Raw genomic sequence first — 20139 nt, forward strand, 5'->3', positions numbered from 1 at the left:
AGCAGCAGAAAGCACAGTACTGACTGGAGAGTTTGGCCCACAGAGCTGGAGCCTGGTGTCATATAACCAGGAGGTGGGTTGTAGAACATTATGAGAACACTGTGAGAACACTATGAGAACACTAAAACACTATAAGGGGGTTTGGACAACTCTATTGTTATCAGAGACATTCCTGACTGGGCAGAGATAGACCAATAAGATATTTAAATAACCTAAGCTACTAGGCAGAAATAACCGTCAAATGTTTTAATGAAGACAATAAATATTACAGTTATGATTATAACTACTGTTCCCTGTAGGAGGAAACCTGCAGCAACATCGAAACTGTGTACTTGCGCGCTGTCACAGCAACCCGAGGCTCAAACCTACAGGAAACAGTGGTAACCCTGATAATGTACACTTTACACACTGCTGCAGCCCAAGGCTCAAACTTGCAGGGAACTGTGGTAACCCGGACAAATGCACAACCTGCGCGGTGCCTAACACCAACTGCCGGACCCAGCCATAAGAACACTATGAGCCACACTAGGAGCAGGTAGAAGGTATTTGGGGAACCCCAACACGCTGCAGCACAGATATCACCAATCGTCATGCCCCTGAACAATGCCCAAGAAGCTGCCACACCCCTAGTGGAGTTAGCACGCACACCGCTAGGCAACCCTTCTCCTTTGCTGTCATTTGTCAGGGAGATAGCCAATGAGAAAACGTTGCTTGGAAATCGCACTACAGAGGTGGATTAGCGAAACAATCAAAAAGCTGGTCACAAACGCGGATATCCTTGGTCCTATCCATATGTGCATAAAGCGTGCACCGGACACAGGCCATACAACCTCCGTTGTTCACTGAAAGCAAACAAAGGAGGAGAGAAAAGGAACAGCTAGAAAGCCAGGGACCTGTGAGACATAAACATAACCTTGGGAGCAAAAGCTGCATTAGGAGGTAACATCACTTTAGAGTTGCCAGGCGCGAATTCCAAACAGGAAGGGTGTACTGACAGTGAGTGGAGATCGCCAACGTGTTTGGCAGACTCTAAGGTCATGAGCAGGGCAGTCATGTAGGAAAGGACCTTCAGGTCCACAGACTTGAATCATCCAAACGAAGGCTCACACAGAGCATCCAGGACCAAAGCCAGGTTGCAGGTCTATGCCACAGGCTTAGACACCTGTCTGAGCCGACGCACGCCTTTCAGAAACTGCACCACCTCGTAGAGGGCACATCTGCCGACTGTATAGTAATAACATTCAAGAATAACCCCATAGCTGTCAAATTCAACCTTTCAGGGACCAAACCCACAGATCCCCTATCTGTGGTCGTGGGTGCCAAACTCCCTGGCGTGTCTGGGACAATAGATCCCGATGACATGGAACCCTCAATGGGTCCCCCCCCCCCCCCCCCCCCCCCCCCCCCCCCCCCCCCCCCCCCCCCCCCCCCCCCCCCCCCCCCCCCCCCCCCCCCCCCCCCCCCCCCCCAACAAGTGGATGATCTCCGGGAACCAGGGTTGTCTGGGCCAACGTGGAGCCACCAGAATCAACAACAGACTTTCCTGATGGACCCTCTGCTCAGTGGCTTGAATCAGGTCCGCCGGAGCAAACACATAGAGAAGGGTCCGGGGCCACTGATACGCCAAAGCATCTGTTCCCAACGGAGTGCCCAGATCCCTCATCGCAAAGAACAGATGACAATGCAAGTTTTCTTGTGATGCATAAAGATCTCTGTCAGCACTGCAGAACTGGCCCAATATCTCGGCAACCACCTAGGGGTGTAGTCTCCACTCCGTAGAGATAGGACACCCCTGGAAATTAGATCTAGTCTAGACACTAGTAAAACAGTCAGTATCTCTAGGTAATTGATATGCAGTGCCCTTTGAGTTGTTGACCAAATTCCTCTTTTCGAGCAACCTACACACAGTGCTCCCCATCCCAAAAGGGATGCATCTGTCGTGAACACCCTGTGGGAAACTACCCAGCCCATGAGAACCCCTTGCAACAGCAGTCACGGGTCCCTCCAAGGAGTCAACGTCCTTAGGCACAATGGGGATACCTTGACAAACGATGGCAGTGGCAACTACCCAGCGCTAAAACTGATGCATCAACAGTCCCGAGGCACCACAGCTATCATAGAGGCCATCAGACCCAATAACTGTATGCCCGAGCGAAAAGGCATAGAGTGCCCCAGCTGAATCCGTGCCAGAAAGAACCGGAATGCGACCCTCCTCTGTTGGGACAAAACACACAATTCAGAAATGAGTCCAGAACCAGACCCAGAAACTGAACGCGCTAGTGAATTCATAGTGAATCACAAGTTTTCTTGTAATTCACTATGAACTCCAAAGACTGAATATGGAAAACCAGCGTGGTAGTGTGGAACCCCACCTGTTCCCTCAACTCTGCTATGACCATCCAATCATCCAGATAGGCCAAAAATCTGATCCCCTGGCATTGCACCCCGTGCCAAAGCCACCTCCACCACCATAGAAAAGGGGCTGGGCCACAACCTTGAAATGAAACTTCAGAAACTTTCTGTGGAGAGGATGTATAGCCACATGAAAACACTCATCCTCCAGATCTATGGACGTAAGCCAATCACTGGGACGCACCGACTGCAATAACCATTCAAGTGTAAGCATTTGAAACTTGTAAATCTTGGGGTGCTTGCTTAAAACAACCAAGTCCAGGATGGGACACAACATTCCATCGCTCTTGGGAAATAAGAAGTAACGGCTGTACCAACCACTCTGTACTTCAGACACGGGAACCACCTGAATAGCCAGCTTTTGAAGGAGAGAGAAAATCTCTCAAGACAGGTACTAGGACCTCGGGGACCGTAGGCATAAGGACGCCACGAAAAGTATGACGCACAGCGAACTGCAGAACGTACATCCTCATCACCGTCCTCATCACACATGGTGAAACAGCGCGTGCCTGCCACTGGACGGAGCACGCTACCAGTCTCCCATACATTATTCCCTGAAGAGGCAGAGCACCAGCACTGTTTTTTCGGAAGCACCATGTTAGGATTAGCACCCTTGTTATCCTCTGGAGCTAAGTAATTTGCGAGCTTTCAATCCATTGGGCATGTGCAAATGAGCCCAGCCTCCTCCAAACCTTCTACATTCATGCATTTGCCATAACCTGGTAGCACCAGCCTGGCTGAATGAGGTGAATACCAGGTCGCCTGTAGCTCATCTGCAAAATCTTTAAATAGGGGTAAGCAACACTTCACCGCTGCAGGGACAGGAGGTAAATACCTTCCCCAAAACCTGCTGCAGGGGAGAAGACGGCCAACCACCCCAGGTGATCTGCAGCCCTACAAACACAGCTTCGTCAAATGCACATTAACCACCAATGATTCACTCTCCCCTGCCGAACTGATCCGACATCCGATTCACACTGAAAACCCTCCAGAGCCAACCAGGGATAGTATATCATCCCCGGAATCCGGACTCTGAACACTGACAGAAAAATCAGAATGAGCCTCACTCGGCTGGGATGACACCCCTCTCAACTCCGACCACCGCTGCTGCTCTCTCCTGGCCTCAGACAACCCCATTTCCAAGGTTACTTCACCTGAAGACCCTTCACCAGCAACCCCAATCTTTCCCACAAAGTCAGTCCAACGACAAATAGAAGTTGAACACAGCTGGAGATAATGGTCACACGAACTGGTCCAAGGCAAAGCCTCCTGAGTGTGTTTCCACCCCAGGCAAACAGGAGAGCATTCGTGAATATCTTTAGGGCACGGTCAGAGGTATAAACTTGGGTGGTTAGCCTTTTTGAACTAACTCTCACCACTGGCCATCTTACTTAAGCAAGAAAGCAGTGCCTACATTGGTGCGGCTGGCTTCCGGGTTGGATGCGCGCTGTGTTAAGAAGCAGTGCGGCTTGGTTGGGGACTTTCAACCTTCGTCTCTCCCGAGCCGATATGGGAGTTGTAGCGATGAGACAAGATAGTAGCTACTAAAACAATTGGATACCACGAAATTGGGGACGGGGTAAAATAAAAAAATAAAGAAAGTAGCAAACACAAAAAGAACCCAAAATTGCAACGTCCAGGGGGACAAGCACTCTCTAACCACTAACAGACACCTAAGTTGGAGCTAAATCTTTATGTGCTTGAAAAGCAAATGGCGTGACACGTTCTGCATTCAGGCGAGCTTTAGAGCCCTGGTATTCTAGCCAGGAAGGCGGGGCATCTGAGGGCGGGCTCGGCATTCAGTTTCCTTCAGGTTAATATGACTGGTTGTTGACTCCCCAAGTATGTTATACCGAGTGACTGACTGAAAGGGAACTGAGGTTTAACATTAAACTGGCCAGGACTGGACGGGATGTTCATTAGCTGCATTATTAACCACACGACTGCTTTACCTCTACATCCATCCAGTCTGTACTGCTTTACCTCTACATCCATCCAGTCTGTACTGGTATACCTCTACATCCATCCAGTCTGTACTGCTCTACCTCTACATCCATCCAGTCTGTACTGCTCTACCTCTACATCCATCCAGTCTGTACTGTTCTACCTCTACATCCATCCAGTCTGTACTGCTCTACCTCTACATCCATCCAGTCTGTACTGCTCTACCTCTACATCCATCCAGTCTGTACTGCTCTACCTCTACATCCATCCAGTCTGTACTGCTTTACCTCTACATCCATCCAGTCTGTACTGCTCTACCCTACATCCATCCAGTCTGTACTGCTCTACTCCTACATCCATCCAGTCTGTACTGCTCTACATCCATCCAGTCTGTACTGCTTTACCTCCAAATCCATCCAGTCTGTACTGGTATACCTCTACATCCATCCAGTCTGTACTGCTCTACCTCTACATCCATCCAGTCTGTACTGCTCTACCTCTACATCCATCCAGTCTGTACTGCTCTACCCTACATCCATCCAGTCTGTACTGCTCTACTCCTACATCCATCCAGTCTGTACTGCTCTACATCCATCCAGTCTGTACTGCTTTACCTCCAAATCCATCCAGTCTGTACTGGTATACCTCTACATCCATCCAGTCTGTACTGCTCTACCTCTACATCCATCCAGTCTGTACTGCTCTACCTCTACATCCATCCAGTCTGTACTGTTCTACCTCTACATCCATCCAGTCTGTACTGCTCTACCTCTACATCCACCCAGTCTGTACTGCTCTACCTCTACATCCATCCAGTCTGTACTGCTCTACCCTACATCCATCCAGTCTGTACTGCTCTACTCCTACATCCATCCAGTCTGTACTGCTCTACATCCATCCAGTCTGTACTGCTTTACCTCCAAATCCATCCAGTCTGTACTGCTCTACCTCCACATCCATCCAGTCTGTACTGCTTTACCTCCACATCCATCCAGTCTGTACTGCTCTACCCCCACATCCATCCAGTCTGTACTACTCTACCCCGACATCCATCCAGTCTGTACTGCTCTACCTCTACATCCATCCAGTCTGTACTGCTCTACCTCTACATCCATCCAGTCTGTACTGCTTTACCTCCACATCCATCCAGTCTGTACTGCTTTACCTCCACATCCATCCAGTCTGTACTGCTCTACCTCCACATCCATCCAGTCTGTACTGCTCTACATCCATCCAGTCTTTACTGCTTTACCTCCACATCCATCTAGTCTGTACTGCTCTACCTCTACATCCATCCAGTCTGTACTGCTCTACCCCTACATCCATCCAGTCTGTACTGCTCTACCTCTACATCCATCCAGTCTGTACTGCTCTACCTCTACATCCATCCAGTCTGTACTGCTCTACCTCTACATCCATCCAGTCTGTACTGCTCTACCTCTACATCCATCCAGTCTGTACTGCTCTACCTCTACATCCATCCAGTCTGTACTGCTCTACATCCATCCAGTCTGTACTGCTCTACCTCCAAATCCATCCAGTCTGTACTGCTTTACCTCCACATCCATCCAGTCTGTACTGCTCTACCTCCACATCCATCCAGTCTGTACTGCTTTACCTCCACATCCATCCAGTCTGTACTGCTCTACCTCTACACCCATCCAGTCTGTACTACTCTACCTCTACATCCATCCAGTCTGTACTGCTCTACCTCTACATCCATCCAGTCTGTACTGCTCTACCTCTACATCCATCCAGTCTGTACTGCTTTACCTCCACATCCATCCAGTCTGTACTGCTTTACCTCCACATCCATCCAGTCTGTACTGCTCTACCTCCACATCCATCCAGTCTGTACTGCTCTACATCCATCCAGTCTTTACTGCTTTACCTCCACATCAATCTAGTCTGTACTGCTCTACCTCTACATCCATCCAGTCTGTACTGCTCTACCCCTACATCCATCCAGTCTGTACTGCTCTACCTCTACATCCATCCAGTCTGTACTGCTCTACCTCTACATCCATCCAGTCTGTACTGCTCTACCTCTACATCATCCAGTCTGTACTGCTCTCCCTCTACATCCATCCAGTCTGTACTGCTCTACCTCTACATCCATCCAGTCTGTACTGCTCTACATCCATCCAGTCTGTACTGCTATACCTCCAAATCCATCCAGTCTGTACTGCTTTACCTTCACATCCATCCAGTCTGTACTGCTTTACCTCCACATCCATCCAGTCTGTACTGCTCTACATCCATCCAGTCTTTACTGCTTTACCTCCATATCCATCCAGTCTGTACTGCTCTACCTCTACATCCATCCAGTCTGTACTGCTCTACCCCTATATCCATCCAGTCTGTACTGCTCTACCCCTACATCCATCCAGTCTGTACTAATCTACCCCTACATCCATCCAGTCTGTACTGCTCTACCCCTACATCCATCCAGTCTGTACTGCTCTACCTCTACATCCATCCAGTCTGTACTGCTCTACCTCTACATCCGTCCAGTCTGTACTAATCTACCCCTACATCCATCCAGTCTGTACTGCTCTACCCCTACATCCATCCAGTCTGTACTGCTCTACCTCTACATCCGTCCAGTCTGTACTAATCTACCCCTACTTCCATCCAGTCTGTACTGCTCTACCCCTACATCAATCCAGTCTGTACTGCTCTACATCCATTCAGTCTGTACTGCTCTACCTCTACATCCATCCAGTCTATACAGCTCTACCTCTACATCCATCCAGTCTGTACTGCTCTACCTCCATATCCATCCAGTCTGTACTGCTCTACATCCATCCAGTCTGTACTGCTCTACCTCCACATCCATCCAGTCTGTACTGCTCTACATCCATCCAGTCTTTACTGCTTTACCTCCACATCCATCCAGTCTGTACTGCTCTACCTCTACATCCATCCATTCTGTACTGCTCTACCTCTACATCCATCCAGTCTGTACTGCTCTACCTCCACATCCATCCAGTCTGTACTGCTCTACATCCATCCAGTCTTTACTGCTTTACCTCCACATCCATCCAGTCTGTACTGCTCTACCTCTACATCCATCCAGTCTGTACTGCTCTACCTCTACATCCATCCATTCTGTACTGCTCTACCTCTACATCCATCCAGTCTGTACTGCTCTACCTCTACATCCATCCAGTCTTTACTGCTTTACCTCCACATCCATCCAGTCTGTACTGCTCTACCTCTACACCCATCCAGTCTGTACTGCTCTACCTCTACACCCATCCATTCTGTACTGCTCTACCTCTACATCCATCCAGTCTGTACTGCTCTACCTCTACATCCATCCAGTCTGTAATGCTCTACATCCATCCAGTCTGTACTGCTCTACATCTACATCCATCCAGTCTGTACTACTCTACGTCTACATCCATCCAGTCTGTACTGCTCTACCTCTACATCCATCCAGTCTGTACTGCTCTACCCCTACATCCATCCAGTCTGTACTGCTCTACCCCTACATCCATCCAGTCTGTACTGCTCTACATCCATTCAGTCTGTACTGCTTTACCTCCACATACATCCAGTCTGTACTGCTTTACCTCCACATCCATCCAGTCTGTACTGCTCTACCTCTACATCCATCCTGTCTGTACTGCTCTACCCCTACATCCATCCAGTCTGTACTGCTCTACCCCTACATCCATCCAGTCTGTACTGCTCTACATCAATTCAGTCTGTACTGCTTTACCTCCACATCCATCCAGTCTGTACTGCTTTACCTCCACATCCATCCAGTCTGTACTGCTCTACCTCTACATCCATCCAGTCTGTCCTGCTTTACCTCTACATCCATCCAGTCTGTACTGCTCTACCCCTATATCCATCCAGTCTGTACTGCTCTACCTCTACATCCATCCAGTCTGTACTGCTCTACCCTACATCCATCCAGTCTGTACTGCTCTACCCCTACATCCATCCAGTCTGTACTGCTCTACCTCTACATCCATCCAGTCTGTACTGCTCTACCTCTACACCCATCCAGTCTGTACTGCTCTACCTCTACATCCATCCAGTCTGTACTGCTCTACCTCTACATCCATCCAGTCTGTACTGCTTTACCTCCACATCCATCCAGTCTGTACTGCTCTACCTCCACATCCATCCAGTCTGTACTGCTCTACATCCATCCAGTCTGTACTGCTTTACCTCCACATCCATCCAGTCTGTACTGCTCTACCTCCACATCCATCCAGTCTGTACTGCTCTACATCCATCCAGTCTTTACTGCTTTACCTCCATATCCATCCAGTCTGTACTGCTCTACCTCTACATCCATCCAGTCTGTACTGCTCTACCCCTATATCCATCCAGTCTGTACTGCTCTACCTCTACATCCATCCAGTCTGTACTGCTCTACCTCTACATCCATTCAGTCTGTACTGCTCTACCTCTACATCCATCCAGTCTGTACTGCTCTACCTCTACATCCATCCAGTCTGTACTGCTCTACCTCTACATCCGTCCAGTCTGTACTGCTCTACCCCTACATCCATCCAGTCTGTACTGCTCTACCCCTACATCCATCCAGTCTGTACTGCTCTACATCCATTCAGTCTGTACTGCTCTACCCCTATATCCATCCAGTCTGTACTGCTCTACCTCTACATCCATCCAGTCTGTACTGCTCTACCCTACATCCATCCAGTCTGTACTGCTCTACCCCTACATCCATCCAGTCTGTACTGCTCTACCTCTACATCCATCCAGTCTGTACTGCTCTACCTCTACACCCATCCAGTCTGTACTGCTCTACCTCTACATCCATCCAGTCTGTACTGCTCTACCTCTACATCCATCCAGTCTGTACTGCTTTACCTCCACATCCATCCAGTCTGTACTGCTCTACCTCCACATCCATCCAGTCTGTACTGCTCTACATCCATCCAGTCTGTACTGCTTTACCTCCACATCCATCCAGTCTGTACTGCTCTACCTCCACATCCATCCAGTCTGTACTGCTCTACATCCATCCAGTCTTTACTGCTTTACCTCCATATCCATCCAGTCTGTACTGCTCTACCTCTACATCCATCCAGTCTGTACTGCTCTACCCCTATATCCATCCAGTCTGTACTGCTCTACCTCTACATCCATCCAGTCTGTACTGCTCTACCTCTACATCCATTCAGTCTGTACTGCTCTACCTCTACATCCATCCAGTCTGTACTGCTCTACCTCTACATCCATCCAGTCTGTACTGCTCTACCTCTACATCCGTCCAGTCTGTACTGCTCTACCCCTACATCCATCCAGTCTGTACTGCTCTACCCCTACATCCATCCAGTCTGTACTGCTCTACATCCATTCAGTCTGTACTGCTCTACCTCTACATCCATCCAGTCTGTACTGCTCTACCCTACATCCATCCAGTCTGTACTGCTCTACCCTACATTCATCCAGTCTGTACTGCTCTACCCTACATCCATCCAGTCTGTACTGCTCTACCCCTACATCCATCCAGTCTGTACTGCTCTACCCCTACATCCATCCAGTCTGTACTGCTCTACCTCTACACCCATCCAGTCTGTACTGCTCTACCTCTACACCCATCCAGTCTGTACTGCTCTACCTCTACATCCATCCAGTCTGTACTGCTCTACCTCTACATCCATCCAGTCTGTACTGCTCTACCTCTACATCCATCCAGTCTGTACTGCTCTACCTCTACATCCATCCAGTCTGTACTGCTCTACCTCTACATCCATCCAGTCTGTACATCTCAGGACCTGATAGAACAGTGTTGCTCAGTTGGTAGATGAGGATTCTTGCAATGCAACGATTGTGAGTTTGATTGCTGCTGGGGCCACCCATTTAAAAATGTATGCACACACTATGGATAAAAGTGTCTGCTTAATTGCATTTATTAATATTATATTACATGTTTCACTGTAGCCCTGCCAGCTGTATGAACTCTCCTGCCTGTTCAGATAAAAACTCCAAGCCTCCAAGAGAATATTCATTTTAAATGTCATTATTTAAACATGCAATTTATTTTCTGGACATTCAGACATCATGTCATGGAACAGGTCTTATTAACAGACCCTTTCGTCTGCATGGATGTGTCCCAAATGACACCCTTTTCCTATATAATGCACACTTTGGACCCTTTATAATGCACACTATGGACCCTGGTTAAAAGTAGTGCACTATAAAAAGGAATAGGGTGCCATTTGGGGTGTAGTCCATGACTCAGTGTTCTAATGAAAATAAAATGTATAGATATCAAACAACCATCTCATATGTTTTAATGAGTAATTGTGATTTGTTTATTTCAATATTTATTTCTACTGAGGAGGTTGATTCAAGTAATTTTCATTCATTCTTTTGTTTTCATAGTTTCTCTGTCTGTTATAATCAGTAAGATCATAGAGTTAATGTGGGTTAATAGTTCAGTTTGTCAGGTTAGGTAAATGTTAGTTTAGCCACTGATTGTCTGGGCCATTTAGAAGGGGAATGGTGACATACAGTGCCTTCGGAAAGTATTCAGACCCCTTGACTTTTTCCAAATTTTGTTACATTACAGCCTTACTGTAAAATTGATTAAATATATGTTTTTCCTCAGCAATCTACACACAGTACCCCATAATGACAAAGTGAAAACAGGTTGTTAGAATTTTTGCAAATGTATTAAAAATAGAAAACAGAAACACCTTATTTACATAAGTATTCAGACCTTTTGCTATGATACTCAAAGTAGAGCTCAGGTGCATCCTGTTTCCATTGATCTTCTTGAGATGTTTCTACAACATTATTGGAGTCCACCTGTGGTAAATTCAATTGATTGGACATGATTTGGAAAGGCACACACCTGTTTATTTATACAACGGGTAGGTCTAATCCTGAATGTTGATTGGTTAAAACCGCATTCCAGCCGGTGTCTGTTCCACAAACTGCCACCGGCTAAATCTATGACGTTAAAATACCTATTTACTCTCTTCCATCTGACTGCGCTATCCACTGTCTCATCAGCCCAGCCAGGCAACTTATAAACTTGATCTCCACTTTAGCATCTAGACAATATCTCACATTTCTTTTAGACTAACATTTCGTTTTCAACAGCTGAGATCTGAATAAACCTTGCAGTCCGCCTCTCCAACATTTACAACATTGTTTAGATATTCAAATTCAATATCCTGCTGTCCGGGACAAGAAAGACTGGCAGGCAGCGTTTCTCAGCCAGTCGAAATACAGATATACAAACAAAATTGAATTGAAAAAGGGTCAAATAAAACATTGCTAATTTGCAGTCTTTCCAGCTTCAGTTTGAAGCGATCGTGTTACTGTAGCTGTGTTGCTGGCTAGCTCCTCTGAACAAGAGTCAATAGTGAGCACATTTTCTATGCCAGGTGAAATCGCGCCTCATTACCTCATTGTTATGGATGTATCCAAATAAATGTCACTAGAAAACAGCTTAAACAAATGCAAATGCAGCTACTTTGCTGTTATTCCGACTGCACTTATTGACGTGACTGTAAGTTAGCCGTAGTTGGCTAGGTAGCAGGCAAGGGATAAGAATGTTGCCAGACATTATAGCAATGGAACATTTAGAACAAACGACTGGGTCGGGTCTCTAGCAACCCTAGATGTGTGTCAGGACTATACCTTGTGGAAGTATGAATAAATGAATAAAAATCTAGTTTTTAATAAAAATAAGTAAATAATTGTTTGAATATATTGGTAACCCGTTCTTTAAAGGTGATAATGCTCCTGAAGCCGGTGTTTGGAGGATATATTGGCACGGTTTGCTGGCCCTAACAACTCCGTGCCAATATATCCTCCAAACACCGGCTTCTCGGGCATTATCACTTAAATAAGGTCCCACAGTTGATAGTGCATATCGGAGCAAAAACCAAGCCATGAGGTCGAAGGAATTGTCCATAGAGCTCCGAGACAGGATTGTGTCAAGGGACAGATCTGGGGAAGGGTACCAAAACATTTCTGCAGCATTGAAGGTCCTCAAGAACACAGTGGCCTCCATCATTCTTAAATGGAAGAAGTTTGGAACCACCAAGACTCTTCCTAGAGCTGGCCGCCCGACCAAACAGAGCAATGGGGGAGAAGGACCTTAGTCAGGGAGGTGACCAATAATCTGATGGTCACTGACAGAGCTCTAGAGATCCTCTGTGGAGATGGGAGAACCTTCTCTGCATCACTCCACCAATCAGGCCTTTATGGTAGAGTGGCCAGACAGAAGCCACTCTTCAGTAAAAGGCACATGACAGCCCGCTTGGAGTTTGCTAAAAGGCACTTAAAGACTCTCAGACCATGAGAAACAAGATTCTTTGTTCTGATGAAACCAAGATTGAACTCTTTGGCCTGAAAGCCAAGCATTACGTCTGGAGGAAACCTGGCACCATGCCTACAGTGAAGCATGTTGGTGGCAGCATCATGCTGTGGGGATGTTTTTTTTTTTACCTGATCGAAGACCTGAAAATAGCTGTGCAGCAATGCTCCCCATCTCCCCATCCCGTATATATATATATATTTACATCTTTCTTCGCATATCTTTTATATGTTTTATTTTCCAAATACTCAACTTCAAAAACACACTCCTGCAACCCACCTCACCAATTAAAAAAAAAAGATTATTTACCTCAAATCTGAAATCCACAATAGAAGCTAGCCAGAAGCTAACCAGAAGCTAACCAGAAGCTAGCCAATTCACTGGCTAACGTTAGTTTTAAGCTAACCACGGTTGATGGTCATCAGCTATCCTTTAGCTTGAAAAGCTATCGCCAGTTTTGTACAACGCGACCGGACCTATTTTTCTCTCCATATCCCCGGATTTCAACCGAAAGCTCTGGACATTTACACCTGGATCTCGCAGCTAGCTCGCTGCTATCCGTGTGACAATTGTCTTACGACGATCCTGGAGCAAACATCAATTATTCCGGAGCTAGCCAGCTGGAGAGTTCCATCAGCCACTCCTGGAGCCCCACCGGGTCTTCACAACTGGACTACCGACATTATCTGCCCGAGGGAATTATCCAACTGGCGCCTCTGTCGATACGTTACCTGAACGCCCATCTGAGGCCATCTAATCGTTAGCTGTCTTATCGGCTGCTATCTGAATAGATCTATCGGAAAAATGTTCTTGGGTCACTATAACTATATCTATTTTGACAATTGGATTGATCCCCTCTACCACACGGAACCCCACTAATCTACCGACGGAAACGCACGAGGTGGCTAAAAACAGACCTCCATCCTATGCTAGCCTGCTACCGATGGCCCGGCCTAGCTGAATCGCCGTTACCCCAACCAACCTCACTACTCACTGGACCCTTATGATCACTCGATTAAGCATGCCTCTCCTTAAATATGCCTTGTCCATTGCTGTTCTGGTTAGTGTTTATTGGCTTATTTCACTGTAGCCTCTAGCACTGCTCATTATACCTTATCCAACCTTTCAGTTCCACCACCCACACATGCGATGACATCACCTGGTTTGAATTATGTTTCTAGAGACAATATCTCTCTCATCATCACTCAATACTTAGGTTTCCCTCCACTGTATTCCCATCCTACCATACCTTTGTCTGTACATTATACCTTGAAGCTATTTTATCGCCCCCAGAAACCTCCTTTTACTCTCTGTTCCGGACGTTCTAGACGACCAATTCTCATAGCTTTTAGCCGAAGCCTTATCCTTCTCCTCTGTTCCTCTGGTGATGTAGAGGTGAATCCAGGCCCTGCAGTGCCTAGCTCCACTCCTATTCCCCAGGCACTCTCTTTTGATGACTTCTGTAACCGTAATAGCCTTGGTTTCATGCATGTCAACATTAGAAGCCTCCTCCCTAAGTTTGTTTTATTCAGTGCTTTAGCACACTCTGGCAACCCGGATGTTTTAGCCGTGTCTGAATCCTGGCTTAGGAAGACCACCAAAAATCCTGAAATCTTCATCCTTAACTACAACATTTTCAGACCTTTTTAGGGTCTTCGAAAGCCAAGTCAACAAACAGATTACCGACCATTTCGAATCCCACCATACCTTCTCCGCTATGCAATCTGGTTTCAGAGCTGGCCATGAGTGCACTTCAGCCACGCTCAAGGTCCTAAACGATTTCTTAACCACCATCAATAAGAAACAAAACTGTGCAGCCGTATTCATTGATCTGGCCAAGGCTTTCGACTCTGTCAATCACCACATCGTCATCGGCAGACTAGATAGCCTTGGTTTCTCAAATGATTGCCTCGCCTGGTTCACCAATTACTTCTCTGATAGAGTTCAGTGTGTCAAATCGGCCTGTTGTCCGGGCCTCTGACAGTCTCTATGGGGGTGCCTCAGGGTTAAATTCTTGGACCGACTCTCTTCTCTGTATACATCAATGATGTCGCGCTCTTGCTGCTGGTGAGTCTCTGATCCACCTCTACGCAGACGACACCATTCTGTATACTTCTGGCCCTTCTTTGGAAACTGTGTTAACAACCCTCCAGGCAAGCTTCAATGCCAGACAACTCTCCTTCCGTGGCCTCCAATTGCTCTTAAATACAAGTAAAACTAAATGCATGCATTTTAACCGATCGCTGCCTGCACCTGCCCGCCCGTCCAACATCACTACTCTGGACGGTTCTGACTCAGAATATGTGGACAACTACAAATACCTAGGTGTCTGGTTAGACTGTAAACTCTCCTTCCAGACTCACAATCCGTTTTGTCACCAAAGCCCCTGTACGCTCTCATTGTCTAGCCCTCGCTTCATACTCGTCGCCAAACCCACTGGCTCCAGGTCATCTACAAGACCCTGCTAGGAAATGTCCCTCCTTATCTCAGCTCGCTGGTCACCATAGCAGCACCCACCTGTAGCACGTGCTCCAGCAGGTATATCTCTCTGGTCACCCCCAAAACCAATTCTTCTTTTGGCCGCCTCTCTTTCCAGTTCTCTGCTGCCAATGACTTGAACGAACTACAAAAATCTCTGAAACTGGAAACACTTATCTCCCTCACTAGCTTTAAGTACCAGCTGTCAGAGCAGCTCACAGATTACTGCAAATGTACATAGCCCATCTATAATTTAGCCAAAACAACTACCTCTCCCCCTACTGTATTTCTTTATTTTGCACCCCATTATTTATATCTCTACTTTCCAGATTCTTCCACTGCAAATCTACCATTCCAGTGTTTTACTTGCTATATTGTATTTACTTCGCCACCATGGCCTTTTTTTTGCCTTTACCTCCCTTATCTCACCTCATTTGCTCACATTGTATATAGACTTATTTTTCTACTGTATTATTGACTGTTTGTTTTACTCCATATGTAACTCTGTGTTGTTGTATGTGTCGAACTGCTTTGCTTTATCTTGGCCAGATCGCAATTGTAAATGAGAACTTGTTCTCAACTTTCCTACCTGGTTAAATAAAGGTGAAATAAAAATAATAATACATATTAAAAATCTAACCTGACAGAGCTTGAGAGGATCTGCAGAGAAGAATGGGAGAAATACAGGTGTGCCAAGTTGATAGCGTCATACCCAAGAAGACTCAAGGCTGTAATCGCTGCCGAAGGTGCTTCAACAAAGTACTAAGTAAAGGGTCTGAATACTTATGTAAATGTGATGTTTCCATTTTAAAAACAATTATAAATTAGCAAAAATTACTGAGGGGAAAAAATACAATTGAATCCATTTTAGAACAAGGCTGTAAGTTAAGAGGTCTGAATACTTTCCAAATGCACTGTAGGGTGCATTCCAAATGGCACCCCATTGCACTACTTTTGACCAAAGTACTATGTGCCCTAGTCAAAAGTAGTGCACTAACTAAATAATAGGGTGCCATTTGATACGCAGTCATGTTCAGATTGATCATCCTTCCGGAATCAATATGGTTTAACTTGGACTGAGATGACTGACTGACCTCTGGAGACAAACAGGCGAGGAAGGAACGGCGCTGGAGAACCAAAACAACACAGAACGGTTCGTTTCACACACACACTATCACACAGCAACTATACTTTCACCTGAACACCTTGGAAACACTGTCCAGATCCACTTACACAGCCAAACACATAAACCATGACCCAAACATAGGATAAAGATGTGCGTGTTTGTGTGTGTATGTGTGTGTGTGTGTGAGTGCGTGTTTGTGTATGCGTCTCACCAGCCAGGTTGTCCATCTCTTTCTCCTGCAGCAGACTGGCAGTGTCATCGTCTCCATCCAACATCAGGTCCGTCTCTGGGCTCTGATTGGCTACTGTCTGGCTGTGGAACCCCTTCTTCGACTTGACCAACTCATCCTCCTTGCTGCCTGGAGGGGGAGTGGGGAGGGGCAGAAAGACAAAACAGTAGGAACAGTCAGTCAGAGAACAGCCAGAACAGAGGGTGGCGAGAGAGGAATAGTCAGAAAAGTCAGACAACAGCCAGACAGAACAGTCATACAGCCAGAGAACAGTCAGACAGAACAGCCAGGAAACATTCAGACAGCTAAACATCTCAACCCTGAACCCTAAAGAGCAGATTCAAATCAGTGTGGAAAGATAAGGAGATTAAAAATGCTTTCAAGTGTCACATCAGTGGAGCCAAAGGGGAATCTGGTTTTGATAGTTTTCTAAAACGCATACCATAACATCCGGCAAGCTACAAAAGTCTGGATTATCCAGTACCCACAATCTCTACATGAAACGTCCAATGATGACTGACTTGGAGTAAAAAGAAGTGTACTGTAGTATTTCATAACTATTGACATCAGAACCCACAGTGAACATATGAACACATTTAATACATTTCCAGCATCTAAACTGATAGGCTTTTTCAGCGTTTGTTGTCAGACAAGATAAACTATGAAACACTGTTTTCTCTATAGAAAGCGGCAACAGAGTGCTGAGAATATATCTCCTGCTCAGAGTCTTTTGGAACTGTATCTATCGGCTGCTGCTGCTTTCAGAGCTCAGACAGAACCACACTGAACAAACAGATCAATTAAGAGACTGGTAACACCATCACATCTCATCATACGGCCATACAGGTACAGTCTAGTGGAACAGGACCATCCCTCTACAGGCTGTGTCCCACCTTAAAGTTCACCCACACCATACAGTACATACAGACTATACAGTACATCCACACCATACAGTACATACAGACTATCCAGTACATACAGACTATACAGTACATACAGACTACACAGTACATCCAGACTACACAGTACATCCAGACTATACAGTACATCCACACCATACAGTACATACAGACTATACAGTACATCCACACCATACAGTACATACAGACTATACAGTACATCCACACCATACAGTACATACAGACTATACAGTACATACAGACTACACAGTACATCCACACCATACAGTACATACAGACTATACAGTACACCCACACCATACAGTACATACAGACTATACAGTACATCCACACCATACAGTACATCCAGACTATACAGTACATCCACACCATACAGTACATACAGACTATACAGAACATAGACTTTACAGTACATCCACACCATACAGTACATCCACACCATACAGCACATCCACACCATACAGTACATCCACACCATACAGCACATCCACACTATACAGTACATCCACACCATACAGCACATACAGACTATACAGTACATCCACACCATACAGTACATCCACACCATACAGTACATCCACACTATACAGTACATCCACACCATACAGTACATCCACACCATACAGCACATACAGACTATACAGTACATCCACACCATACAGCACATACAGACTATACAGTACATCCACACCATACAGTACATCCACACTATACAGTACATCCACACCATACAGTACATCCACACCATACAGTACATACAGACTATACAGTACATCCACACCATACAGCACATCCACACTATACAGTACATCCACACCATACAGCACATCCACACTATACAGTACATCCACACCATACAGTACATCCACACCATACAGTACATACAGACTATACAGTACATCCACACCATACAGTACATACAGACTATACAGTACATACAGACCATACAGCACATCCAACTATACAGTACATCCACACCATACAGTACATCCACACCATACAGTACATACAGACTATACAGTACATCCACACCATACAGCACATCCACACTATACAGCACATCCACATTATACAGTACATCCACACCATACAGTACATCCACACTATACAGTACATCCACACCATACAGTACATCCAGACTATACAGTACATCCACACCATACAGTACATCCACACTATACAGTACATCCACACCATACAGTACATCCACACCATACAGTACATACAGACTATACAGTACATCCACACCATACAGTACATACAGACTATACAGTACATCCACACCATACAGTACATACAGACTATACAGTACATCCACACCATACAGTACATACAGACTATACAGTACATCCACACCATACAGTACGTACAGACTATACAGTACGTACAGACTAGAGGTCGACCGATTAATCGGAATGGAAGATTAATTATGGCCGATATTTTCATAACAATTGGAAATCGGTATTTAAAAAAACCAATTTTTTTTACACCTTTATTTAACTAGGCAAGTCAGTTAAGAACACATTCTTATTTTCAATGACGGCCTAGGAACGGTGGGTTAACTGCCTTGTTCAGAGGCAGAATGACAGATTTTTACCTTGTCAGCTCGGGATTCGTTTTTGCAACCTTCCGGTTACTAGTCCAATGCTCTAACCACCTGCCTTACATTGCACTCCGCGAGGAGCCTGCGTGGCAGGCCTAGCCCCAGCCCAACCCCAACCCCAGCCCAAACTCAACCCCAACCCTAGCCCTACCCCTACCCCAACCCAACCCAACGCAGACCTACCCAACCCAACCCAACCCAACCCCGCCCACTCCAACCCCAACCCTAGCCCCAACCCCAGCCTAACCCCAGCCCCAACCCAACCCCAGCCCAACCCTAGCTCCAGCTCAACCCCACCCCAAGCTCAGCCCAACCCCAGCATGCCAGCTAAACCCATCCCCATCCCCAGCACACGTCTGTTACACATGACCTCACAGAGATGCCTATGAGGATTTGTCTTCTTTAAGGTCATACAGTATCTGTGAGAAACAGGAACTCTCTGTGTGTGTAAGAAAAGCTGCAGAACGCGTCTGGAAAAATGGGAGGTGTATGACACTCGTCTGCCATGTTTTCTCTCAGCGAGGCTCTCAGTATGCCTGGCGCTCCTAGAAGGAACAAGCACCTTGTCTTGAAGAGATCTCCTTCAACTGTTGTCAGCACGATTACTGTGAAAAAAGCAGCTTCCTGCTCTGTCTCGTGTCTGGAGAGCTTTCATCAGACGCATGGAAGAAGTTGGAGTGTTTCGGAAGTGAATTCTGTGTAGCGTTAAAGAAAGGCCAGAGCTATCTAGCAGCCAGCAAGCAGTCAGCCAGCCAGCCAGCAGCCAGCCACTTGTCTAGCATCAAAGAGAAGAGAGTGAAACTTAAAACTGTAATTCAGTAAAGCGTCATTATCCTTCATAGGGTCAACGAGGGGAAGCTGAGCAGAGAAGCTGACTCTCTGATTGGCACGATGGAGCAGAGGACCCGAGTGGGAACTAGACTAAATAAACCATGCTGATTTCTACAGGCATGCCACCAACATCAATAAGAGAGAATGAGAGCGAGCAAGCAACAGAGAGAGCAAGAGAAAGAGAGAGAGAAAAGGAGAGAAAAAAAAGAGTGAGAGGAGGGGACCGAGCAAACTGCTTTGTCCACAATGCAATTTAGTTATCAAGGGGTAAAA

General features: G+C 46.2%; 1 protein-coding gene across 8 annotated transcripts in view; it reads right to left on the reverse strand.

Moving 5' to 3' along the window:
- The window catches only part of LOC110507646 (neurobeachin-like), a 307618-nt gene that overhangs the window by 118205 nt on the left and 169274 nt on the right, over positions 1–20139 (reverse strand). For all 8 annotated transcript variants that reach the window (XM_036965232.1, XM_036965228.1, XM_036965226.1 and 5 more), the window contains one exon: positions 16495–16641. In XM_036965232.1, coding sequence (XP_036821127.1) covers positions 16495–16641 — 147 coding nt within the window. The remainder of the gene's footprint in view (positions 1–16494; positions 16642–20139) is intronic.

This window comes from Oncorhynchus mykiss, chromosome 27 (assembly GCF_013265735.2).
Source record: "Oncorhynchus mykiss isolate Arlee chromosome 27, USDA_OmykA_1.1, whole genome shotgun sequence".
NCBI classification, from domain to species: domain Eukaryota; kingdom Metazoa; phylum Chordata; class Actinopteri; order Salmoniformes; family Salmonidae; genus Oncorhynchus; species Oncorhynchus mykiss.